Here is a 27686-nt window from a genome sequence, read left to right as displayed (position 1 = left end):
AAACAGAGGAGTAATATCTAAAATCCCTTCCACAACACTTTTTTGATTCTTTAAGAAGATCTAGTTCCTACACAAGACATTATATTCTCTAAGGATCCAGGTCATAATGCCCTAGGGGCTTCTATTCTAGCCTGCCTGGCCTGCCTGTCCACGAGCTCCGTGCGTTACCTGTCCTTGTTTCTGCATAGTCCCATCATCCCCCAGGAACTGGCTCTCTTCTGTTTCTCTCTTCCACTCCAATTTGCTCAATGCTCCTCCCTTCCCCCAAGAACTTTTGTAGATTCCGATCCCATCATTATCTGTGGTCCTCATATTACCAAAGCGCCTGCAATCCTCTCTTTAATCGGTGTATTCTGTACCCTTGTCCTAGTTCCCTACCAGCTGACTCCTGGAAGTTGGACTATTAGGTCTGCCATTCCTTCTCGCCTGGATACGCACAAACGTGGGCTGGCCAGCATCCCTCAGGGAATCTCGAGGGATGGGGCGCCCTCCCAAGTCCGGGGCTGTCACAGTCATCACTGGTATATTAGCTACAGAGGCGCCTAGCGGGGTTAGCAGGGAATGAGGTGAGGCCGGGAGACCGACGTGGAACAGCCACAGAAGCCAAGCTCCAAGAGTCCCAGCCCTGATCCCGAGCCCTCATCCGGGGGCCGGTCTTCTGCACCCGGCCGTCGGGCTCCGCCTCCGGAAGTGCCACTGAGAAGCACCGCCTCCGAGCGACATAGAGCGACCGCCCAAAGGCCAGAGTTGGCCCCAGGAGCTAAGGTGTCTGCGACTGGACGGCAGCTTGGCCCGACGTTCCGCTCGGGTGAGTGCCGGGAAGCCTTTCTGGGGTCGCAGTGGGGATGTCTCTTCGTTAGCCTCCCGGGGAGGAGGAGGAGGCGCCCGGCCCTGCGGACGGCGGTTTACGTCCCCAAGAGCGCGCGGGGCCGGCGGTGGGAGGGCCTGATTCTCCTCAGTCCGGGTTTGCTCCGACGCTCCGCGGACCGAGGGCCTCGCTGTCAGAACCCGGTGACAGTGCCCTGCAGTGAGCTGGGTCTCTGTGGCCCGCCTCGTCCTTTTGGGACCGTGTCTTCACCTAACAGGGAAGTGGGAGGAGGGCAGCGTCGGGCGAGGCCTTCAGAGGACCCGGCGCGAGGGCCCTTTGAGGGTTGCGGAAAAGGGACGGGATCTCTGTTGCGTCCTTGGGTTTGAAGGACACCAGTCAAACCTGTTTGAATCGCAGTACTTCCCTGGGTTATTGTCAGGATTGTGGGGAAAAGCCCTGCCTCCCTAGTCTGTTAGCGAAGGTTCTGACTCAAAAAGTGGAATTTTGTTATTAGTCAAGACCATTTAGTAATTGATAGTGGGTTGACAGAGTGTTTACTGAGGTGCCTGCTTTTAAAAAAATAATGAGTAATCATGACTAGTATATTTCTCTTGGTACAAACTTGAGCCTTGAAAGAAGTTGGTAAATTTTAAATATTTTAAACTTGCCACAGAAATCTTTACACAATTAAACCGTACTTTCTTGATTTTTTAATTAAATCTGAATTAGTGGAGTCCAAATAAACCTGCATATGATTGGTTTTTAAATATTTGAATTTAAATAGTATCCATTTTTCTTTGATATTTAATTTAGGTGTTTAACAATCATCAATTATTTTTGAGTATCTACAGTGTGTAAGATACTTTGCTAAGTCCTAAGGTTATGAAATGATGGTCTTTTTAAAACTTAGTACAATAATTTCTACTAATCTCACCCCACAGTGATGGTCATTGTCCTCCAGAACGAGAATGGAGGAAATACCGGTTCAGGAAGCAGCAGGATCACCAAGGGTCCAGTTTCAGTCTTTGGAGACCCAGTCTGAGGGTCTACCCCCAGAGCCTCAGCTCATACAGGACACCGACATGGAACAGGGACTCTCTGTGGGTAAGGCAGCGAGCACACTTATACCGAGGAGAACGGAAGTGTAGAGAGACTCCTGGGCTTGGTGTAAGAGGCCACAAACTTCAATAAGAAGATGGCCCCTAAAGGGAGGTCTGGAAGGGAGGGAAAGATGCAATTCAGTTCAGTCCTGATGTGGGCCCCTCTATTAAGTACAGCCTATCTTTCCTTAATAGGCAGAGTGGTAATCATTTACTTTGCTCCAGCTGTTTTTGTTCATACACCCTTCACTTCATTCCAGTTACCACAGTCACAAATTTTCTAAGATATGTTGCTCTTGCTGCATCTCACAATCCCTGCCTGGCTTTTATTTCTTAAGTGTAGGAGCTCTTCCTCCTTCTGTTCCCTTCACTTAATTTCTTCCCTCCTTGACCTTTTGTGCTTTGCCACATGCCATTTTGTTGTAATTGCAGTGTTGGTGACTAACCTAATTTTGATCAAGAAAGCACCTGTTTAATTCCTTGGTTGAGCACAATGCCTGTGAATATATATATGTCACATATTGACTATACAATAACATTTTAATGTATAGATAGGTTGATCTGTCTTTTCCTTTTTTTGTAAGAATCTTATCTTTGATTACTTGTGGCCAACTGCAGTGCCTGAAATAACTTGTGTCAGCAACACTGATTGAGTGCCACATTGTGTAGAATGCTGTGGGGAATTGTGGGAGTGTGGAAAGGATTGTGAGGAAACAGATGACCATTCCTTATTCTTAGGGGCCTTACACTCTGGTTGCAGAGACAGTGTCCATTCACAAGAATAAGCTTAATGATATTTATAGAACAGTGTCTGGGAAAGGGTCAGAACTCACTAAATAACCATGGCCTGGGACAAGTCACTGCAAGTCTTTGTGCTTTGCTTTGCCCGTCTGCAAAACAGGTATAGTTCTTACCCTTCTCTTTGAGGAATGTCATGTCATGAGGTTAAAGTGAAATATGAGATTTCGTAATCAAATCCTGTTTCACGGGTCTAAACATGTGTAAGCAGGGCATACCAAGTGCTGAGAAGGAGCAGAATACCCATTCAATACCTGATAAATGTTCATTGGTTTTACTAGAATGTTGATGTGAAGAAGGGTCCCACTGACTCTCTTCTGTAAGGGAGCCCTGGGGAAGGGCTGCTCTCACTCTTGGCTCCTTTCTCCTCCCTTAGCTCCACCTGTTCCCCAGGTGCCTGCTCTTCCCCACGAGGGAAGCCCAGGAGACCAGGCAGCTGCGCTCCTGACAGCCAGGTACCAGGTGAGCTGAGGAACCCTCTGCTTTTCCTCAGGGATTATTGCTGCTGATTGACTGTGGCCCTTCCCTCATCCCATCTGTAAACCTTGCCTGGAATTTTTTTCAGTAGCAGACCTGAGTTTGGAAACTGATCCTCCTCAGAGACCTGGACTTCACACAAACCACTTTCCCATTTCCCCCAAACCCCCAGCAAAAAAACACTGTTTCTCCTTTTCTCTCTGGTGCTGTCATGGGCGCTTATTAGGTGTTAAAGGGTTATGGAACTTGCTCCCTAGATTCTAATCTGTTCTCACTCCTCCCCAACATAAATGTACACTGGAGAGTCTACCTCTATCATTTCCTTTATCTTCTGGCCATGATGCTATAGTGGCCTCATTCCCCAGAGCAGCCAGGCTGTGTTATTTCAGGAGTTTGTGACATTCGAGGATGTGGCCGTGCACCTTACTCGAGAGGAATGGGGATGCCTGGACCCTGTTCAGAGGGATCTCTACAGAGAAGTGATGTTAGAGAATTATGGGAACGTGGTCTCGCTGGGTAAGGACTGTCTTTATTCGGTTTACCTATTGGGATTTCTTATCTGAGTAGGTATGAGGTTTCTGAGAAAGTAGAGTGTGGCTTAGATTCTAGATTTTAATTTTCGAATCCTCCATCTTTAAAGTCGTCTCCTCCAGGAGTGGTTTTCCTTTGGGGGTTTAAAGACGAGATGTTCTACTCCTTATCCTGAGTTATTGGTTCTCGCTTTTGTGGAGTATCTGTTTCCCTGGTAGAAAAGGGAGACTTGCTTGTGCTTTGCTTAAGTTCTCACTTTCCCTATCTTTTCCTTTTTTATGAGACTCTAGGGCCTCCAAACCCACAACCATACACTTTCCTTCCTGGTAATTCAGTGCCCATGTATCTGACAGTTCCTCATTTTCCTCAGAAGAAATGCTTTTTTAAAAGAGAGGTTAAAATCTTTTTGAGTAATCCCTCACCTCTTAGGATACCTAAATCTATATCCAAGCAGGCAGAATTTGAGAGACTTCATTTCAGTGACTACATTTCTATGAGTCACCCAGATGATAATCCTAAGTAATCTCATCCCCAGCAGCAGAAGTCTCAGAACTTAAACCGAGTCTCTCCTTGGTCATTTGATGGTCCAGTAGGCAGCTGAGATTAGGTAACCTGTGGTGCCATGGAGAAGCATCAGTAGGGGTTGTTGTTGGCAGCCCCCCTTGATGTGAGTGAGCATTGTTCCTTTTTCTTTTTTAGCCTGGCTCTGCTTTTGTTCTTTTTATTTACGTATGTATTTAATTGCATTTCTGTCTCTCTCCTTCCCTTCCTTTCTCTCTCCCTCCCTTTGCTTTGCCTATGCTGAAGGAATCCAGGGTGTTGCTTTGTGTCCTTAATTACACAGGATTAAAGAGGTCTTCTTGACTGTGGGGAGGCAGCCTGCCCACTGGGAAGGTTTTTAGCGTGTTTTCCATTCCTGGCTCTTTGATCTTTGTAGGCATACTTCTCCGTCTTCCCACCAACCGGATTCATAGTGTGAATTCCTGTCCGGCCCTGAGTCATACCCAGGCAAGTGCTTTCTCTGGAGAAACACTTGCAGTCCTTTCAGCAGGAATCTCCAAGAGATGGCCCAAGTATCGGCTTCCCATCGATATTGCTCATCCCCGCTCGGAAACTCCTTTTCCACAATTATAAGATTACACTTGATTGTTGGAATAGATGCTCCCCAGGATGCTACCACTATGTAAAATTGCAGCTCCTCAAATGACCTTTGTTAAATTTCAACCTTTGCGTCCGCCATCCATTGCAACCAGATGCATTTTGAATCCTGAGTTCTAAGTTCATTCAGAAACCACTGTTGGTGGTCATCTACTTGTGTTTTGAGAAACCAGAGTTCAGCTCCAGCTCTTCAGTTAATGATCTTTCGTGTTATGTTAGGGTGTGGAATGTATGCTGCGTGCCCTTCCTTTTCTGTAGTGAACAGAACCCTACCCCTTCTGTTGCCTAACTCTCCTGTGACCCCTGGGCTTTCCTCATTTAATATTCTAGTCTTCTTTAAGTCCCTGTGGTCCCCTCCAGGGTCCTGCCTTTGTCCCTTTATTCTTTGTTGCTAAACTGATTGATGCATTTATATGACCTTTCCTGATCAAGTGTTCCTTAGCCCTGTCCTTGATGGGGGGCGGGGGGAGGGGGAAAGGGAGGGCAAAAGAATTCCATTTCTTTATTTCAGGATATCAAAATTGAATGTATATTTAACAACTTTGTATACTGTAAAATGATATGTAATTGTAAGATACTGTTAATTTTATCTAATAATTACATAATTTCCAACAGTTAACCTGTCTACTTTTTGAAGTAAAGAAACTTAGCAGCTTAATCAGCTTGATAGCACAGCATGCTATAAGACTGAATTTCATACTATTTCCTCTGTCATCTCTGCACATGCATAGCACATGCATGCACATTCACATATACTGGGCACAAATGCACACAAGAAACCTTCCTACTTAATTTGCTTTTGTTTCCAAGTCAGTAGCCTCTCCTAGTAATTATTTTTTACAGTCTTTTGGAAGTCATTTTCTTATTTGTGGGTTCACCAAACTCCATGTGAAATTTAGTTATACAAAGTTATAGCAGTAGCTCTGAGTTGTATTTATCACAAACATCAGAACTTTGGTCCTTTGGTTAAGTGCTTTGACTATATTGTAGTAAATATGCAGAGTATGAACAGCTGAGTAAAAGTGAAAAAGTAGGTAAAAAGTCATACTTTTCATTACCAAATCTAAAAATCACATTCTATTGACAGTGAATGAATTACTGGCTTGAGAGTCATACTCAAAGGGAAGTTATCTGTGACTCAGTGCTTAAATTAAGATTAAGCATTGGAGATTAAGACTGGGAAAGAGGCCTGGATTGCATTTCACATGGGGCAATGTGGCAGGTGCCCTCTTAGGTGACAGCATTAGAAGCATGCTTATCAGAATTCTAGTTGGTAAGTGAGTTGAAAAATAAGGAATGTTTTACATATACTCCTTACTTTTTGAAGTTGATGTCCGGGGGACAAAAATGATTTTGCATAGACAATCTTTTACTGCCATAGCTCTTTACTATTTATTGAGTAACCAATATGTTACTAGGTACTAGATATCATTTAATCTTTACCATTATCCTGTGAGCAGGTATTATTCTATTTTATACCTGAGGAAACTGAGGCTCAGAGAAGTTTAAGTGATCCACGCAGGGTCAGAGCTAGGTTTGGGACTCAGATCTGACTCTGAAATCCATGTTCTTTTTCACTATTTAGTGCCTCAAAACAGTTAGTCAAACCACATTTTGCATTTTTTATGTTTTTATGGCTTTGTACTCATAACAAAAGTGGCCATGATAAATTGGACAGACAGGAGTAAGGTTGTACATTTTGGGAGCAGAAGAAACATTCAAAAAGAAGTAAAATTGTGTAGGCATATATTCCATTATACTAGGTATACACACAATAATGATATTGCTAAGAAGAGAATTTATTTGTTTATTTGTTGAGGACCAGGAAGAAAGACGTGAAGTTTCCAAATGGCCAAATCTTAGCACAACTCTGGTACAGGCAGCAAACTAGATAATGAGGTATATTTTAAATATTTTTAAAGACTGGATTAAGTTAAAAATAAATCTAATTAGAAAATGATCAAGGTTTAAATTAAAAATTCGAGTAATTTTAGGTGGGAAAAAAATTTAAAGCAAATGCATATTTTGAAAGCATAAGAGTTTTGACTTAAATTTAGGAAAAAGCATTCAGGCCACTGGCAAGAAAACTTGCCTTTAATGCTTTCTGTGACCTTTAGTATGGTAGATTGGAAAGACTATAAACTGTGGAATCAGACTTGAGTTCCACTTATCAATTGTGATACACCAAGCAAATATTTAAACCGACACTCATTTTCTTTATCTATAAAACATGAACAATAATGTCTACTTTCTGGTTTGTCCCAGGGATTAAACTAGATTATATTTGAGAAGGACAGCAAATGATATAAGATAGAGACCAGATTGTTTAATACAAACAAAATTTCAGGGGAGTGTTTAAATTATTTATTTATAGTGGAATTTCTTCAGATTGTATATTGCTCAAACTGTGTCTAAAGGTTTGGATTTTTATTATAAAGAGATTTTTTTTTTTTTTTGACACTAATGAACTCTTAGATCCTTTTTAATTAAAACATCCAACAGATCCAAATCTGTTGGATCCTGGCTCTCTATGTATTCTTCTAATCACTATTTCTCTGTTGTTTTTGTTATTTTCAACTTTTTCTCCATTGTCAATATATTGGTCTTTTGTTCTCTTTCTGTACAAATTTTGGAGGAAGGGATGGATTTCATTCACAATCATTATTTTTTACTAGTAGATTATTTAAAATTTAGGTTCTGAAATAAGACTGTCTGGTTGTGCCCTAGCTTAACCATTTATGACCTTGGACAAGTTAATTAACCTCTCTGAAGCTTAGTTTTCCCATTTATAAAATAGGTACAATAATAATTCCTACCTTATGAAGGTAGGGTGAGTATTAAGTGAGCGAAAGTATCTAAAGCTCTGGGCATGGTCCTTTGCACCTTACCAATTGCTTAGTAAACCTTGTCTTTATATTTTGATGATATAGTGACTAAGTCTATATCTTGAACCCTGTTCTGTCTTCTAAACTGCAGTCTTGTATCTTTAACTGCCTGCTAAGCATTTTCTCTTATACCTTTCTACATTACCTTAAATACAAGTCTAAAATCAGACCGCTGGTACTACATGAAGATAATCTTTTTTGTAATTTAAGTATAGATATAGAGTAAATAACCAAAATTTGTTTCAGTTCTCAAATACTGAGAAATATCTTAATGAATATTTCAAAAGTTAAAAGTTGCAAATTATGTTATCAGAATTTTGAGCAGAATAGTTGCTATTTCATGCCACACTAATTGTTTTTTTTTAACTTGCGAAACTATTTCATTTGACATGGAGGACCTTAATTAAATAAATGTCCAAAAGGAGAATTCGCTGTATTAGTATCCAGCAGGAAGTCAGAAACATAGTAAATGTCTTTTTTAATAAATGTCTTTCTTATATCTGTTCTGATCTCTCTGCTCATAGGCTCTCACGTGGAATCCCAAGAGGGCAGCTGTTGATTTATCATATTTTCAAGGTCCAAATGCCCTTTTTAAAACATCGGTTTTCTGTTATATGTTGATACTGGGGCACAAAATTGGCACTAGTAAGTAGCTCTTAAGTAAATGAATCAAAAGAAGTGCAAGATACAAGATAAATGATCCCTGATATGAAAGAGTTTACAATCAGGTAGGGATGATGATAACCAATTTAAAGTACCTATGAATTCCATCATATAATGACATGTCAGGATAAGAGGAATAAATAATAAATTTTGTAGACATTCAGTAAGTGGAGAGGAAGGCTTTTGAAGATGAGAGGCTTGATCTAGACCTTGTATGTGTGCTACTAGAAGCTTTATGGGCTGAACATGTATTAAAAAAAAAATGCCCCTTTGATACTGTAAGAGTTCTGCCCCTTCAAAAGCAGACTGCCTTACTTATGCTTTAAAAGAGATTAGACCCTTGCAGTCCATTATACCAGAGAAAGACCATTTTATGTGAAGATGTACTTATGTTGCACTTTGCTCACTATATCATAGTTAGTTTATATCTGTCTCTGCAGTTAGGAGTGTAAGGTCCTTGAGGGGATGGACCTTATCACCTTGGGTTCTTTATCCCCTATGTATTTTGCATATGGGAGGCCCCCATAAATATTTGTTGGATAAACAAAAATATAAGCTCCTAATGGGTGAGAATGTGTCATTATTCTTTGTTTCCTCATGTGAACTAAAAAGAATTGTTTCTTGAGATTGGTTTTAGGAATATTTGTTCAGTCATTACTGATTCTGTTGCTACAGCTCAGCTCACCATGCAACGGGTGCTTAAATATACACCTTTCTGATGACATCTATTTTGACTAGGTCTGATACTATAGATCAGGTCTAATACAAAATTGATCTATAGGCAGCAGATGAAAAGTGAAAATGATAATTTCTGTGAAATTATCCCATGCACAAATTTCTTTGTCTGAGTAATGTTTAAATGACTGCTCTTGCTCCCCAAAGTCATCAACTTGCCCCTTAACACATCTCTTTTTAGAGCACAAATAGGAGCTCCTTGTAGAGGATCTTTGTCACTCTCACTCTCCAGGCCTTCCTAATGTCTTCTAAGAATTTACTTTCTCCATTAACCATTAGTTAATAGAAAAAGTGGCTGGCATAGTATCCGGGGACAAATTGCAATTTGCCACATCCCATTTCCTTCTCTATGAGCAGGATTTCCAATTTCCAAGCCTGATGGGATCTCCCAGCTGGAACAAGATCTACAGGTCTTTGATCTGGAAACTAAGAATAGAGAAGTCTTAAGAGATGACTGCTCAGGTGAGTAAGGCAGAATTAATCAGATGGAATTAGTAGGGAAGTAAAATCCATTTGTTGAGCCAAGTTATAGCTGCTCAGGCAGTCAAAAGGAAGAGCTCTGTCTATATCCAAGGATGGAGAGAGCTCTTTCCTTTTCCCTTTAGTTTTGATGAACTCTTTGTATTTATTTTGTGCCTATTGTCTCTATTCAAGTTGCTTATCATAATTCTTTTGAACTATTTTCCTATTAACTCCTTTGAAGCATCTTAATTGTTCATTTTCTTACTCTGTTGAAAGTGTTTTCTGTTTCTACCACACCCCGAACCATTTGGATTCTACCTCACTGCTTCTATTCGTGCCTTTACATCTGCTGTTGAGAGTTTGTGCTTGTGTTTCAAGTGTAAATAAACTTCTCTTATCCTGGTAGAGTCTAGCTAATTTAGTTTTCTCCTCTCTGAGTTTTCTTTTTCTAAGCACAGGGTACAGATTACATTTGCATTTTCTATTTATATATTGAATCAGATGGAGAAACCAGAGAAGAGAACAAGCTGTTGATTCCTAAGCAGAAAATTTCAGAAGAAGTGCATTCATACAAAGTGAGAGTAGGAAGACTGAAAAAGGATATTGCCCAAGTTCCTGAAACTAGAGAAGTGTATAAACCTGAGGACAGATTAGAAAGGCTTCAGGAAATCCTAAGGAAATTTCTATTCCTGGAGAGAGAGTTTAGGCAAATAACAATCAGCAAGAAAACCTTCACCAGTCAGAACAATGAATGTAATGAACCTGAAAAAAGCTTCAGTCTGGAAACTACCCTTGATACAGATCAGAGAGATCTTAGAATACAGAGTGTTGATGACATTGATAAGTATGATATGAGCCGCAACCAGAATTCAGCTGCTGTTAAACATGAACAAATAAATCTAACACAGGATTTTCAAAGTAGTGAATATAAAGAAAGCTTAATGGATCTCTCCCACCTTAGTAAATGTGAGAGTATTCCCACTGAGAAATCCTATAAATGTGATGCATGTGAGAAAATCTTCCATCAGAGCTCAGCACTTTCTAGACATCAGAGAATTCATACCAGAGAAAAACCCTACAAATGTAAGGAATGTGAAAAATCTTTCAGTCAGAGTTCAAGTCTTAGTCGACATAAAAGAATCCATACTAGAGAAAAACCCTATAAATGTGAAGCGTCTGATAAGTCCTGTGAATCATCTAATAAATCATCTAGTCAGAGCTCAGGCGTAATTCAGCATAAGAGGATTCACACTAGAGCAAAATCTTATAAATGTAGCAATTGTGAGAGAGTCTTCAGTCGTAGTGTACACCTTGCTCAACATCAGAGAATTCACAAAGACATGCTCTATAAGTGTACTGTATGTGGCAGTGACTTCTATCATACCTCATATCTAGTGGAACATCAGAAGGTTCACTGTGAAGAGAAAGCCTATGAATACAATGAATGTGGGGTGACGTTTAGTAAAAATCAAGGAATTCATCTCAGAGAAAAGCCCTATACATGTCATGAATGTGGAAAAGACTTCAGATCGAATTCCCATCTTATTCAGCATCAAAGAATTCACACAGGAGAGAAACCACATGAATGTGATGAATGTGGAAAAGCTTTCAGTCAAACCTCATGCCTTATTCAGCATCACAAAATTCACAGGAAAGAGAAATCCTCTGAGTGTAATGATTATGAGGAAAGGTTTAATCATAGCTCAGATCTTGTCCTGCAACGAGAAGTCCTCGCCTTTGATTGTGATGTATGGGAAAAGAACCTCAATCAGAGAGCACACCTTGTTCAACATCAAAGAATTCATACCAAAGAGAAACCTTATGAATGTAATGAACATGGGAAGACATTTAGTCATGTTCAGGCCTCATTCAACATCTGAGAGTTCACACCAGGGAGAAATCACATATGTACTGAATATGGTAAAATCTTCAGTCATAGTTCAACCTTTATTCAGCAATGGAGAGTCCACACTAGAGAGAAACCCTCTGAATGTGACGAATGTGGGAAAGATATTAAACTCTTAATTGATGCCTGCAAACCCATACCAATGAGACCTACAAATATGTTGAATGTGGTAAATGCTTCATGCTGTGTTCATACCTTAGTCACCATTGAAGAAGTCCTATAGGAATAAAATTACATCACTTTAATGAATGTGAAAAAGGCTTCAAAGAAACTACCTTGTTCAGCATCAGATTCATTTTGTGTAGAAAGCCTATGAATGTAATCGATGTGAGTGTATGGGGGGGAGATTCAGTCATATTTCAATCCTTATTCAACATCAAAGAAGCCATACCCTAGAGAAGTCATTTGAATGTAGGAATTTAAGTCTTTTTCATCATCAGAATATTTACTACACCAGAGCAGAATCTGATATGCAAATGGAAAATTTTACTTCCATATTTCAGGTTTTCTTCAGCATCAAAATATTGGAGAGAAAATTGTTGATAATTTGTATGTGAAATTGCTAATATATAGTCACAGTCTTTTTCATTGCAGAAGAATCTAGTCAGAGGAGTGACTTGGTGAATATAGTGCTGTTTTCTCATGGCATTCTTTAATGTAATAGGTGTTGTAAGTAACTATGTATACTTTATTTATGGAATTCATTTAAGCTATTTATATTTTAATATGGCCTAGAAGCATTTTTATTTTTCTTGAATTTGGTACTTGTTCTTCACAGCTTTCCTAAAGTATTGCTATTACACTAATGTTAAAACATCTCAGCGTCTGGAAAGTAAATCATTTAGTTTTTTCTGCTTTTCTCAGCCCAGATTCTCTCCAAAACAGACTATTAGGCCTGCTCTTTTCTGAGGACTCTACTTATTTGTTTCCAGCCACAATACTTAGAGTCCTGTTGATTTTTCCATTTTCTTAAGCATCTTGCAAAGATGGTTTCCTACTTTTAACTTTTCACCAGCAGGTATGCCCTCCCTACTTTATGTTGCTATTTGGGTGTCTTCTTTCTTAAAATGAAGCATCTTCCTTTAAAAGAATTGGATTTTGACATCCTGTGCATCTATGAACATGGAGGATTCTGTCTCCCCTGAGTTTATGGCAGGCAGCTAAACATTTTCAAGTGATGCCCAAGTTCTTAGCTGCCTTGTCCACATTCACAGCTCTCTAAAAGAGATGATAAGGACACAAGAGGGTCAACAAGACTCTAGTAGTCTAGTTATGTTCATTTGTCGCCCGTTCTATATATCTTAAGTTTAGAATTTATATACTTCCATTGAAGTCCAACAGAATGCTCAGGTCATCTTTTGATAGGGCAAAACATAATGAACATATACGAAAAAATCCGAGAGCTTCATAAAGCAGAGAGCTCAGCCTTCCAACAAAGATATTGGAGTTCTTATGTAATATCTCTATCAAGAGTATTTCAAGAGAGTGATAGATCTGTTCCTGGTAAAATTTTAACTGTTATGAATTGCTTTTTTATCTGTTTGGATTTCTGCCCTCAGTCTCCATTAATTCGGGACAGTAATTGAAGTGTGGACGCTTTTTGTGTATTTATTATCACTTTTTTTTTTTTTTTGTATTTTACTACAGTCTAAAGGCCATATATGGTTTTCTTGATTGATAAAGATGATCACAGATGTTGGCTCCAGAGTTCAGGGTCACCATCATAACACCTAGCAACAGTTCATGATTCTTTAGATGTCAAAGCATTTTGTTATATTTTTCCATCTTAAGCTTCATAACATTTCGTGAATAAGACAAGTGTTATTTAAAATTCTAGTCATTCCAGCAATTGAGGCCTTCATAGTTCAGATGTTATAATATTCACTAGGGATCCTCAGCAAGTATATAAAATGTATTCCTCCTTTTATAAGCATCTTATGGCTAACCTCTAAGGTAGTCTTACCACTACATTTTACTTCTTAGCCATCAGCAAGCATAGGATCACAGCAGGGCAAGGTAGGGATCTAAATGAATTGATCTAAATGTAAAAGCAAATGAAAATGCAGGTTTTTTCTGTCAGTGAACATGTATACCCTCACGTATAGAGACTAATAGTCACCTCCAGTGATTATGAAACAATCCCTAAATAGCAGGATATGTAAAAATCACATGTATGCATTTGGTTTAGGAATGTGCTCTTGTACCTCCACTTGAATAAAGGTATGTTTGATACTCAGAATCTGTTTCAAATAAAATCTGAAGGCCTTTACCAGAGCATTTGGGAATCTTGGAGTCACCTTCCTGATTGCAAACTCAGTTTCTTCCAGAAACCTGCTTCACAACAAGAGTGGATCATTCTCCTTTGTACTGATACTTGCTCTTCCACAAACCTGTAAAAGAACAAAGTCTGAATATTTAGGATTTAAAGGGTTATTCAATCGGGGTGCTGTCAGTACATAAGAGTAAATCATTAGAGGTTTCAGTCTAGGCAGAATGTGTGTGTGTGTGCGCTTTAAAAATACACTTTAAAAAAAGAAACCAAAATAATCCTTGAGGGCAAGTAACTTGCCACTTAACGCTTGTGGATATATAATCTGTGCAATATGATATGAGTTTATGTTCTTAGTCTTTCAATCTTGAAGATTTGAGAGGGAAGAAAAGAAATCTAATAGTTGAGGGACACCTAATTTTATTGATCTTTTGTCCACCCACCAAGATGTACATGTCTGTACATACATATTCAAACTTAATCCTTAATTCTTCAAGGGAACTAGCTCTGTTTTACAGAGGAACTGAGGTGTAGAAGCTAACTTGCTAGGGTCACACAGCAAGTTCAAAGTCAGGTCTGTTTGACTTCAAAGCTTTCCATCATCATGAAATTGATATTAGACACCAACCACAGTTTTCCTTGGTAGCTCTTGAATTCTGTTACATCCTAGTGATTCACTATTATTGGTTTGCAGCTGATCCTAAATGCTCCTAAAGCTCTCTGGGGTACTAGGAGAAAATATTTCAAAATATATTTTGGGATCTGGATACCCTACACCTCCCTCCTTGAAATAGACAATTTTGACAGTTACAGGCTACAGGTCAAAGCTCCCAAATTCATATATCCTGCCAAGACACTCCCACTTCCATTACTAGACTTATATTTTCATTTTTCAATGACCAAACACACTCTTAATTTTTTCTGCTAACTAGAACTTGCTGATGAACATGTATCCTTACCAAGATTTACTGTCACCTCTGGTTATATTATAGCAGTGGAGTAAAGTGGGTAATGGGAAAATCAAATTTGATTCCTAGGTTTTGGCTTGAGCAAAGGAGTAGGTAGAGGTAGACTGGAGAGATGCAGTATGCTGGAAGAGGAGCAGAGAGTATTTCAGGCAAGAAGAGAGCATGTCAGAAGGCCTACAGTTGAAAGAACATGGCATTTTCAGGGTAATATGCTCCATGGAGAAATGCTTCACCTTAGGAAATAGTATATGAGTAACTGAGGAAGTTTAAGAATAAAGTTCAAAGGAGGCCCCTGGGTGTCATCTCAGCAAATCATGAGATTCTCACATCTAAAAATGTAACCTCATCTATCTATTCAATCATACAATTGCCAGGTGCTATGATATTCAGTGCTAGCCAGTGGATACAGTTAACTTAATCTAATGAATTAAACCATCCACCAAGTAAAGACAAATTAGAGTAGTTGTCAAAGCAGTGGCTTTGGAATTAGATATACCTGCGTTTGAACTTTGCTGTTTACTAGCTGTGTGATTTGGAAATTTTACTTAGCTTCTCCAAGTTTTTCTTGACCATACAATGTGGTTAATAACATGAAAATTAAAGAGATAATGTAAAAGGTATTGGTCATACAGTGCCACAAAGTTATAAATACTAATATAAAAACATAAAAATAGAGATGTTTGTATAGAAATGAGATAAAATCTAAAAAGGGGAATAAGCAACTATTTAACAGTGCAGGACTAGTATTACCCAGGGAGGGATACTCTTGGTTTGGAGAACTTAAATATGACTAAAGAAATGATCAGGCATCCTGGGCTGTGGGTAGGAACTACCTCCCAACAAGCACTCCCTACTGGAGTCAGCAAACTGTGACATCTGTCTCAGAACATTCATATCATGACAGCACATTTTCAAAATATGAGTGCACGAAGGAACCAATGTTGAATGCAAGACTGTAAGAGCGATTTCAATCAGAAATCAGATGGTGCCCTGTACAAATCGACAAGAAAATGATACTGTAATTTTTTTATTTTGCCGATGCATTCTATTTGCTCTCTTCATTTTAGAAAATGGTTAACCTCTTATATTTGTATTTCATTCATGTTTATAAATTTAAAACTTGGGCATAATTACAAGTGTCTGTCTTTTTTCTTTTCTGCAGTTGCTCATATTACAAATCTCCACCCAGGCTTTCTTCGTAGTCCTTCCTGGGTGCAGGTAGACACCAGGCTCTGGTTTGAATGACCAGGGTTCAGATGCCTCTAGTTGCTTAATACCTCTGCAGCTTCTGGCATGTAAAATAGTAAATGTACCAACCTCATGGGATTATTGTGAGGATAAATACGATGTCAGTTTAAGTACTCCACAACTGGTACCTGTTATTTCCGAGTCTAGCAGGAAACTACCTTTGTCATAACTCATTTTCTTAACATGTTTTTTCCTGCTTCAATATATCATATATGCTGACAAATCTGTACTCCATGTGGAGTAGGGTCTTTGGATCTAGATCTCTCTAAAGTTTTTCTTCCTCATGTTGGTATGGGTACACTCCTGCTTGTTTATATACTCCAAGCAAAACTGGGAGGGGCCGGGTTGAAGGGACAAAGGAAGAGGAGGACAGGGTGGACTGAGGGCCTAAGTAACGAATTCAGGCCCAGCAGGGTTAAGCTGGCCTGTGATTATGAAAAAGGAAGGTGAGATGGTGGTAAATCAGCAGGAGTCAAGCTGAGGAGGCAGATGGGGTGTGCACAGATAGGGAATGGCAAAGAAGGAAACAAACCGATTTAGATCCTTGGTTCACTTAGGCGATGGTAGGGCAAATAGAGGAATCTGTTCCATCCTCTTACAATCCTTCCTGGGGAAAGCACAAATACCAAAGTAAGGCCCTATCCTCAGGTTGCTATGGACCCAGCTCCCCAGCGGCCCCTAGAAAACCCTCTATCGGGATTAGAGAACCCGCGGTCGAGATTAGACCTCCGAGTTGCCTAGATAGTACCCGGAAGTGTACGCCTAGGAACCTGAGTTTTCAGGGGACCCTGAGGTCACTGACAGGGCGGAGCACAAGGATCCGGCACGGCGAGTGAGTGTCCGGGCCCAGAGACCCCGGGCCCGGGTAGGAGAGTGGTGTGGCTCGCACAGTCGCAGTGACAAACTCGGACTGTGGTGGCAGACTCAGGCTGGGGGCACTCTCTTGGGATTGATGTGGGGCTGCAGGAACCTGCTCAGTCTGGCCGGTGCGCGGCGCCTGGGGCCTCAGGCAGTATCGGTGCTGCCGGCCGGGCAGCCTTCTCTCGGCGGGGCCCAGTCGGCTTGGAGAGAGAATGAAGCTTCTCAGACCCTGTCCCGGGTTGGGCGTCTCTTATGGGAAAGCTTCACCTACCATTTTCCCTACATCTATCCCCTTCTCCCACCCTTTCCTGAAGTGCCTGCCCGTCTCTTGTATTGTGTTCTGAAGAATTTTTAGAGAAGATCTTGGCCTTGGAGCAGCACCGAAGATTGGACCCAGCCCATGGAGAAGCTGCCTGAACATATGTCCCCGGAGTCCCTGTTTCCAACCCCCGAGCAGGAGCCTCGAAAGAGCAAGGGTGAGGAGCTGACCTAATTGGCTTTCTTTGTCTAAACTTTGTCCTTCTAACCGGGGCCTGAGATCAAATGGACACGATTTACCTTACACTTAGAATTGTTCTGGCACAAGAGTACTGATTTTTAAAAAATTACTATTATCTAAAGTTCTACCGCATGTAAATAAAGCCTTTTAACTAATTTTTCTAGAGACCGTGTGGGGCAAACCTGCAGGAGCATTATCGTAGCACTAAGTCTTGAGCTGTCATTCCAGCACCTGCTAACTTGTTTGGCCTTTGGAGAAGCTCAGTGAATGTCAGTGATAAATGAATGAACCCAGCAAAGCCTCATACCCCAAGTAGCAGGAAAAGAGTGGACTCCTCCCCTCACTCAACCCAGGCTCTCCTTAATCATTAGGGAAGACACATTTTCCATCTGAGGTATAAATTGCCTGTGGTGCCTTGCCTGTGGAGTACAGTAGACAAGCCAGCCACTTGCTGTTGGAAAATGAAGTTAAACTATAAATATCCACATTTTTATTTCAGTCTTCCATTTCACCATTATCTGGCATATCTGACCAGATAATGGATTATTGAATTAGGACGACAGTTTAGATAATCCAGATCATGGACTTTGAGATGGCTTGTGCTAGGGGAGATTTTCTTTTACACATTTAGCCTTCTAGTGATGTTTTTAGGGTAACTTTTAACTTGATAGTATTTATTGAGTAATGAGGTGTCGAGACAAATTGAGAGGAAAGCTAACCTCTACTCACCCAGGAGCTTAGAATTGAGTTGAAATAGTTAAGTATTAGAGGCAATGGGACAAAAAACAATGTAGAAGTTCATAAGAGATCTCTGTGAATTGAGTATTAACCCAGAAAGCCTTAGAAAATCATGAGTTTGGCCTTGGAAGAATTTAGGGTAAGAAAGAAGGTTTTAGAGGAGAAAGGATAGGATAGGCCCTTACCGCAGACTCCTTGCTGCTAGTCTTTATAAGAGGCCAGTGTCTGTATTCACCTTCCAAAAATAGTCATTTATTCATGTTAGTTCACAGTGCCCACTGGACTTAGTACATACTTCTTAACCTGGCATTCAGGATCCTCTGCAATGTGGCCTTAACCCAACTTTAAAGTCTTACCCTCTGTTCCTCAAGGCAAACCCAGCAAGAGTGGTCTGCCTATATAGGTAATGCAGAAGACACTGTGCTGTCCACTATTGTGCATTTGTGCCCTTTTACTCACATACACTACTGCTTCCTATATTCTCTGTCTATCCATACCCCACACATCTCAAAGTCCCATGCTTGAAGACTCAGTGCAGAACAGCCTCTTCCTTGAAGCTTCTGAAATAGACCAGGGCTGTGAATAAGGAAACAAATTCAAGAGACACTTACCTGGAAACCTGCAGGATTTGGTGACTGAAGAGTACAGGGAAGTTGGTAAAATTGCCTTCACTATCATACCTTTTTAAAATAAATCTTCACCAGTTGCTAATAACTTTGTAATTGCCATTCTGTTCTCAACACAGGGCACTGTTTCTACACCATCTCAGCTGGTTATATTAAGTTGCCAGTGGCTTAACTAAGGAATCCATTGGACACATTTTTTTCAGCCCTAATTCTTTTGACACCTTCGTGTTTATGTGATCACTCTTCCTTATAACTTGTTCTTTGGTTTTGGAAGCATCATTTTTTCCTGGTCTGCCTCTTGCCTTCTCAGGGCTTTTCCCACTCCTATTTCTCCACCTGTTCCTTAAACATTGATTTTCCCCAAGACTGTTCTCAACTCCCTCATCCTCTTACTACTGTGGGCAATTCTATCCCCTTACATGATTTTAATTACCACTATATGCTGCTTTTGCTTCCAGCTGACTCCTGAATAGTAGATGTTCTCTTGAGCTCATCCCTTTACGCCACCTCTCACCCTGACCTTACCTTCTAATAACTACCTTGGTTAATTTTAGTAACTGGCTTTCCCAAGCCAGAAAACTTGGAGTCATCCTCTACTGTTTGCCTTCCCTTCATATTCAGTCACCAAATCCTATCAGTTTTTCTTCAGAAAGACCTGATTCTGTTGTCTGTCACTGCTACTTCCTTATTTTAGGCCCAGTATATTTTTTCTGGGTTGACGACACATCCCTATGCTTTGGTCATTTCCCTCCTCCATACTGCTGCCAGGATAAATGCCCCTGGAAACAAATATAATCATGCTCTTCTCTGCCTATAGGATAAAGTCCAAAATCCTGAGTATGGCTTACATGTCTCTTCATTATCTGGCTCTGCTCTATTTTTCTGCCATATCTCCTGCTTTCTGCCCACACAGAGCATACATTTCAGTCACGTTGAAAAATTATTTTAATATACCTTAAATTTAGTATCTCCTTTTAGATTTCTGAGCCTTATCATATACTGTTATTTTTGTCTGGAATACTCTACCTTATTGGTCCTGGTCATAGTTCAAGACCAAGCTCAATGTCATTATTTGAGGATGCCATACCCAACTCACCTAGGTAAGTGTTGTCATTCCTGATTTTGTGCTTTGGAGCACTTTGGTCATATATATCCATTATAATACCTCTATCAGTGTCTTACATACAGTAGATGGTACATATATTTGTTGATTGGTAAAATCAAACAAGAAGTATATTAGTTTCCTAGGGCTACTGTAACAAATTACCATAACTGTATGACTTAAAACAACCAAACTGTATTCTGTCACCATTCTAGAGGCTGGAAGTCCATGAGGCCAAGCTCCCTCTGAAGGCTCTAGGGAAGAATCCTTCCTTGATTGTTCTTAGCTTCTGGTGGCTCCCAGTAATCCTTGGCTTGTAGCTGCCTAATTTCAATCTCTTTCTCCAGGCCTTCCCCGTGCATGTCTGTGTCTGAATCTTCTCCTTTATCTTATAAATATATCAGTCATGGGATTTAGGACCCACCCATATCCATTATGACCTCATTTTAACTTGCTTCTGCAAAGACCCTGTTTCCAAATAAAGTCACATTCTGAGATTCCAGGCAGCCATGAACTTTTTTTTCGGAGGCAGTGGAGCATGGAGGTGGGATACACTATTTCCCAGTACAGGAAGCATTGTTGCTCATTTCTTCCGCTGTTAGAAGTAAATGTACTTGGGATCACATACCTTTTAGTTAAATTACTTGAAGAACTATAAAGATTTCCCCCTTCCTTTAAATTAGAAGATCAGACAAGAAACTTTTTTCTTAAACCTTTGGCTGTAGGGACACATTTTATTTGCCTGTTATTTCAGGAAGCAGTTACCCTTCCCTTGGGCTTTTCTAGCTCTGCCTCAGACTGGCTCTTGTCTGCTGAGGCATTCTAGGAGGTCCTACCATGGAGGGATATAGCTCTCTGAATTCCATTTGCATCTCAGTCCAGAAGAGTTTTAATAAATGGTCAGTTAGGACCCTCAGTGATTTATAGATTCTTCTCTTGGAGTAGAACTTCCTTTTAATGGATTGCTGGGAAATAATCAGGAGCACTTTTAAGCACCTAATGTGTACAGAGTTCTTTACCATAATCCTGGGGTTGGAGAAAATGAAATGGAAGACATCTTACTCCAGAAATCTTTTCAATATAAACTGAAGGGAACACACACACAAAACTAAAACTATTTCTAAGGTGAGGCCCAAAAACACTGGTTAATGAAATGCCATGAGGGAGGCAGAAACTAAAGGCTTTAGTGATTAAAAGGAAAGGAACCACTTCCAGCTGGAGGCTGGAACAGGGTTTCATTTGACAGAGGAGGGAGTGGCTCCATGTGTAGTGGTTAGCATGTCTGCTTTACACGCAGAAGGTCCCGGGTTTGCACCCCAGGTGGGGCCATGAACTATGCCCTGGTGTGCCGGGGCCTGGTGCGTGCCGCCATGAGCGCATGGCGGGAGATGCCCTGCCTTCAGAGATCTAGCTCTTAAAAAAAGGGAGATGGCAATATCCATGGGTCAGGGGTGGAAGTAGAGGGGGGAACTAAAGAGGGGAAAAAATAAAAATAATAAAAAGTAATTTCACAGGGGAGGCTACCTTTGAGCTGAGTCTCGAAGGATAAATAGAATTTTGATAGTTGGAAGAGAGGCTCTTCGGGTGTAGGGAGAAGGGTGGGCAGAGAAGGAAGTGTCTGGGGACATAAATGTTCAGGAGACATTAGTTCAGATTAACAAGCACAGAGAAGATGTGATGGGGATGACACTGTAAAGGTAGAGTGTAGTAAGATTGTGGAAAATGAATGCCAGGCCTAAGAGTTCGGATTTTATTTGGCAGAGATAGTGAGGCATATTAGCTTTTCTTAACAGGAGGATAGTAGCTGAGTGTTGTATCTCAAGAAAGAGAATCTGATTTGTCTAGGGAGTTGAGAAATGCTTAGGATCTGACTTTAGGATGTTAGCAGTAATAACAGGAAGGCAGGGACAAAATCAAGAAATATGTTGTAGGTAGAAGCAATACTAGCTGTTTACTGAGTGGATGTGGAGCAAAGAAGGGAGTCCCCGATCATTGTTGCCCCTTTCTTTTCTCATTCTGAAAAACATTAAAGCTACAGGAGAGTTTCAAAAATATTATACCAAATACTCATATACACCAGAAGGAAGAGCAGCTTTGGAACTGGTATGAGAGCCACATGGAGATGCTGTTTACAAATATTCCCCATCTCAGTAGATGGGAACACCACTCCTCCAGCTACTCAACCGAGAGAGCAACCTTTGTTTCTCTCTTACCTCTTACCTGTATCTATCAGTCAGTAATCCTGTCATTGCAACCATCAACATTTTTCCCTAGAATCCAAGTACTTCTTACTAACTCCTCTGCCACGGTATTGGTCCAAATTGCCATCATCTCTCACGTGGGTTATTGCAGTAGCCACCTGGCCGGTTGTCCTGTCTCTACTGTTGCCTTTCTACAGCTTTTGCCCAACATAACAGCTAGCCTGAACCTGTTGAAATATCATCTCTTGTCGTCTTCTGGTCGGAACCCTCCAGTGGCTTCCAGTCTTTCTCAGTGAATGGCAAACCTCTTATAGTCTATAGGGTCCTGTGCTCTCTGATCCTCTTTTTATGTCTCTGATCTCATTTCCTACTACACTCTTCCTTGCTCATTCTGCTCCAGTCACACTTGCCTCCTTGAATACCGAGGACTTTTGCACTTGCTGTTTCTTCAGTGTATAATGCTCCTTCCAAGATACCCTTATCTACTTCAAATTTGTTTAAATGTAATTTTCTTAGTCCTTCTTGGGCCATGGGGTTTAAAATTGCAATCCTTCTGTCCATGCACTCCCTTTGGCACTCTAATCCTTGTTCCTTGCTTTTTTCATCTATAGCACTTTTATCACCTTCTAATAGTATATAATTGACATAGTTTATTATTTATCTTCCTTTCTAAAATGAAAAAGAGGACAGGAGATTTTTCTGTTTGGCCCCCTGATGTATCTCAGAGCCTGGAACTGTGCCTAGAATGTTGCTGGTGCTCAGGAAAATATATCAAATGAATGTGAATGAGTGAAGTATCATATGACTTGTAAACGTGAGAAATATTTCCGGAACAAAGGAGAAGGATCACCTTTCAGCTTCATGGACAAGGTGATGTTGAACGGGGCCTGAAAGCAGTAGGAGTTACATTCTTGAATATGTCCAGCAGGCTGTCAAATTTCTGGCAATGGGCCAAATAAAAGGCACATCCTCTAACAGAAGCCCCCAAACTTCGTGCTGTGTACTGGTCTGTGGTCTGTTAGGAACTGGGCTGCTCAGCAGGAGGTGAGCAGCGGGCAAGTGAGCAAAGCTTCATCTGCATTTGCAGCCACTCCCCAGCATTAGAATCACCACCTCAGCTCCACCTCAGATCATCAGGCATTAGGTTCTCATAAGAGCACTGGTCCCCAGTGCCAAAAAGGTCAGGGACCACTGCTCTAGAATGTCTAAGTCTGCACATGTTGTGGTAGAGAATGAACAGAGTGGTTCAACAGATGTAGAAAAGGCTTTGTATAGGGGAGAAGATCAGAATGAGACTGGAAGGCGTAGGTAGGGGCCTATCAGGAAAACAGAAAAAAATCTTCATTTTAATATTTGCCTAAGCCATGTACAGCAGGCAATTATTATGAAGTATTTCAAGTCCAAATGGAGACATGGTCCAGCTGTTGCTCTTTCAGTTGTTTGATGAGCTGATGGAGACTCTGTTGTCTTCTCTTTCTCGTGTTTCATCTTATTTAGTGAATCCAGTTTTGAAGGGCTTTTAAGTTTAAGTGTCCCAAGCCGTGTGGGACAGATTTGGCAGATTTAGAAAGCTCTAGAGTTGTACTGTCTGGCAGGGTAGCCACTAGCCACAAGCGGCTAACTAAAATTAATTAAAATTAAATACAATGAAAAGTTCAGCTCAGTTGCACTAGCCACATTTAAGTGCTCATTAGCCACTATTGGGTACTGTATTAGACAGCACAGATGCGGAATGTTTCCATAACCATACAAAATTCTGTTGGATTGTGCTGTTTAAGGCATCAGTGAATGACTTGAATCAATTATGGTACCTATCAGACCTAGTCCCTGCTCTCCAGGAGTCCGCAATTTGTCTGACACATAAGGTGAATGCAGGTGCAAAGGGGTAGAAAAACATTAAACCAGTAATCCACCAGTAATTCACACCTATTAGAATGGCTGTCTCCGGAAGATAAAAGATAATGTGTTGGTGAGAATGTGGAGAAAAGGGAACCGCTGTGCACTGTTGGTGGTAAATTGGTATAGTTATTATGAAAAATGATATGGAAGTTCCTCAAAAAAATTAAAACTAGAACTACCATATGATCTAGCAATTCCACTCTTGGGTATTTATCTGAAGGAAACAAAATCATTATCTTAAAAAAATATCTTCTCTCTCATGTTCATTGCAGCATTTATAATGGCCAAGGCATGGAAACAACCTAAGTGGATGAATGGATAAAGAAAATATGGTATACGTATACCATGGAATATTACTCAGCCATGAATAGTAGGAAATCCTGCCATTTGTGACAACGTGGACGGACTTTGAGGGTATTACACTAAGTGAAATAGTGAAATAGAGAAAGATAAATACTGTATAATCTCACTTATATGTGGAATCTAAAAAATCCAAACTTGTAGATGCAGAGAACAGATTGGCCAAAGGTGGCGGGGGGAGTTGGGGGTGCAGTATTTGGATAAAGGTGGTCAAAAGATAGACACTTATAGTTATAAGATAAATAAATTGTGGGCATTTAATATGCAGCATGGTGACTATAGTTAACAAAGCAGATTATATATTTGAAAGTTGCTAAGAGAATGGGTCTTAAATTTTTTCATCACAAGAAAAAAAATTGTTATAAATCCTCCAAATATCCAAATTGAACACACAGAAGATGAAAGCATATCTGGAGGTGGAGAACAAGTATATATATTGTTCTGTGATGATATCACAAATCATTAAGTCCTTAAAGGCAATGACCATTACCTAATAAAGTCAAGACTGCGTACGTGTTAGGCTTTCACTGCTGATGGAAATGCTGCAGTGGAAATTCCTCAGCATCACCTTCCAGAAAGATCCCTCTAAGCACAGGGCCTGCTTTCTCTACCATCACTGCAAAACAACTTTAGCTTCAGTAAGCTCTATTTAATAAGTAACACTGATTTGTATAAAAGTACACAGGAGACTTTTTTTTTTTATCATGTCTCCCTTAGATGCAGTTAGGGTACAGAATTAGTTTTTGTATATTCTCTTAGAGTTGAAATAGATTTGGAAATATTTCTCGTACTATGCTTCATATTTTAAAGAACCTTTTCTCCTGTTCTTCCTTCTCCCCACCTGCCTTTATCAAATTCTTCCAATTTGCACTATTTCTAAAAATTGCATATAAGGTCTGAGTGTGTCTGTGTTCATGAGCAAGCATGCGAGCGTCTGTATGTAGAGAGAGACTCTCAACAGGAGTGAAGAAGGTGTTGGTGTCTGATTATGTGCAGAGATAATCCATGTAGCCAGGGTACCATGTAGACAGAACCTCTTGAGTGAGGTTCTCTTCTATTCATCTGTTCAGACCCTGTCCCTCCTCATACATATTCCCCAACATCACCCATCCTGTAATCTGAGATACCACACTTCCCTCAAACTCTGCTTCCCTTTTCTGTTAATCCTACTATATCTGTCTGTTTGGCTACTTCATATATAAATCCTAACTTTAGCTTCCCTACCACTTTCTGGAAATCTGCTCAACTTGTATCCATCTTTTCCCTATATTGTAAGGCCATTTTCCCTACTTTTTTGGTCATCCTGTTTCCCACTAGGAACTTTTCTTATTACATTTACCTATTTTATATTTTCTGTCAGATGGTGAGACCTGGACTGAGGATCAATTAATTATAAAGGAGAAAACTCTTGAAGTAGGGACATGACTACATGAAGGAGATGGATGTGAATAAAACACACATGAAGGAGCCTTTGAATATGGACGAAACTTCGGTAATATGGCAAATGTTATCCAACAGCCACAAATTCTTACTGAAGAAAAATCTCAAATGTGCAATATTTGTGGAAAACTATTCAAGCGGAGCTCATACCTTATTCAGCATGAAAAAATCCACACGCAAGAGAAAACTTATGAGTGTTATGAATGTGGAAAAGCCTTTGGCCATAGCTCAAACCTTATTCAGCATCAAAGAATACATACTGAAGAGAAACCCTATGAATGTAGTGAGTGTGGGAAAACCTTCCAGCACAGTTCACACCTCATCCAGCATCAGATAATTCACACAGGAGAGATGCCTTATGTGTGTAATCAATGTGGAAAATCTTTTGGTCGGAGCTCAAGTCTTATTCGACATCAGAGAATCCATACTAGGGAGAACCCTATGAATGTACTGAATGTGGGAAGGCCTTTAGTCAGAGCTCAAATCTCACACCAAAGAGAGACCATATGAATACAATGACAGTGGGAAAACTTAGTCGTTAACTCACACCTCATTGAACATCAAAGAAATCATACAGGGGAAGCTCCTTATGATTGTAATGAGTGTGGGAAATCTTTTAGTAGGAGTTCACTTCTTATTAAACATCATAGGATTCACCAGAGAGAGACCCTATGATTGTAGTTAATGTGGGAAGGCCTTTAGTTGGTACTTCCACCTTATTCAGCATCAGAAAACTCACAGTGGAATCAAACCCTCTGAATGTAAACAATGTGGGAAAACCTTCAAGTATAGTTCACACCTTATTGGTCATCTGGGAATTCATACAAGGAGGAAACTGAAATGAAGGTGGTAACGCCTTTGGTTGGAGTTCAGATCCCATTGAACATAAGAGAATCTGCATTGGGAAGAAACACTTTGGGTGTAGTGAGTGGATGGTCTGCAGTCCTAGTTCAACCCTTATTAAGACCTGAAAGTCCACACAGTGGATAGATCTCATAGATGTGTTCAGTGCCTGAAAACCTTTAGACTGAGTTCCTCCTGCCTTATTCAGAATCAGCAGGTTCACTTTGGAGGAATGATGGATATGGAAAAAGCCTACTCATGTATCAGAGAGGGGCACAAAAGGGGCACAATGCAGTACTACAAAGCTGAAGACTAAAGTGGAACCTTAGAACTACTTTTATTTGATATTGAGGATCTACATCAGAGGGAGATTCTATGGTTTGCTTTTCAAATGTCCATAGTCATCCTCTGAAAATGGAATGAGTTAGATCCATTCCAGAGAAGAAAGAATCAGGGAATTTTGGATTCAAACTCAGATCAAGAAAGTTGTAGGGTGAACTTTGAACCCCATAGCTTTCCTTCTATATCACCTGTTCTGTTGTAACTAGATGGAAGTTGCTCTTGGGTCTTCTTGGGCCAGTATTTCGCTCCTCAATGTCCTGCAGACTACTGAATCTATTTGTTTTATGTGACTTAAATGTGAAGATTTTCTAAGCCAAATAATTTCTCAGTATGACATATCATGGCTTTAATGTGCTGTGGGTAGACTGAATTGCATTTGTCAGAATTCCTGCAGTTCATGTGGGCTCCAAGGAGATTTTTGGAGGGCAGAAGAAAAGCAGCAGTTATTTTATAACTCACACATGATGTTGCTGATCTGCTGACTCACCTCACTGGCTTGAAGCAGCAGTTGGGGTGTGTGTGTGTGTGTGTGTCCATCCTGGCTCTCCTCTGACTGAATCCTAGTGACTTAAAAAGAAAATTATAAGTTTCAAGATTCCTATCAGAAAAAGCTACTGTTCAAACTCCTTTCTCCCCTTATAATAAAAATTCTGCCATAGCTTGAGGTAGAGCTTCACTACCACCTAATTGTTGAGGGAGAAGTTTGCAAAGCAGTTGAATAGTGTGATACCTAATTGATACATAAATAAAAAAACTTGGAGCACCCA

General features: G+C 40.3%; 2 protein-coding genes across 6 annotated transcripts in view; both read left to right on the top strand.

The window, feature by feature from the left end:
- The first annotated feature begins 702 nt into the window (after nt 1–702).
- On the top strand, nt 703–27686 carry ZNF655 (zinc finger protein 655). Of its 5 annotated transcripts, XM_016120621.2 has the most exons (6): nt 703–808; nt 1750–1912; nt 9513–9617; nt 10119–16840; nt 17184–17345; nt 25655–27686. In XM_016120621.2, exons 2-4 carry the CDS (start codon nt 1777–1779, stop codon nt 11495–11497), a joined length of 1620 nt encoding a protein of 539 aa, XP_015976107.2. In that variant the 5' UTR covers nt 703–808; nt 1750–1776; the 3' UTR covers nt 11498–16840; nt 17184–17345; nt 25655–27686. The 5 variants fall into 5 exon arrangements, with proteins under 5 accessions (XP_015976107.2, XP_015976117.2, XP_036082152.1 ...); XM_016120631.2 differs by lacking the exon at nt 9513–9617; XM_036226259.1 differs by lacking the exons at nt 10119–16840; nt 17184–17345; nt 25655–27686 and adding exons at nt 3083–3168; nt 3573–3699 and having other exon boundaries at nt 9513–10112.
- TMEM225B (transmembrane protein 225B) overlaps nt 17216–27686 on the top strand; it is a 31590-nt gene continuing 21119 nt past the window's right edge. Inside the window, exon 1 of the mRNA XM_016120748.2 lies at nt 17216–17345. The gene's annotated coding sequence lies outside the window, so the exon portion shown is untranslated. The remainder of the gene's footprint in view (nt 17346–27686) is intronic.

This window comes from Rousettus aegyptiacus, unplaced genomic scaffold (genome assembly GCF_014176215.1).
Source record: "Rousettus aegyptiacus isolate mRouAeg1 unplaced genomic scaffold, mRouAeg1.p scaffold_m13_p_8, whole genome shotgun sequence".
Lineage (NCBI taxonomy): Eukaryota > Metazoa > Chordata > Mammalia > Chiroptera > Pteropodidae > Rousettus > Rousettus aegyptiacus.
This window is presented reverse-complemented; position numbering and strand designations above follow the sequence as displayed.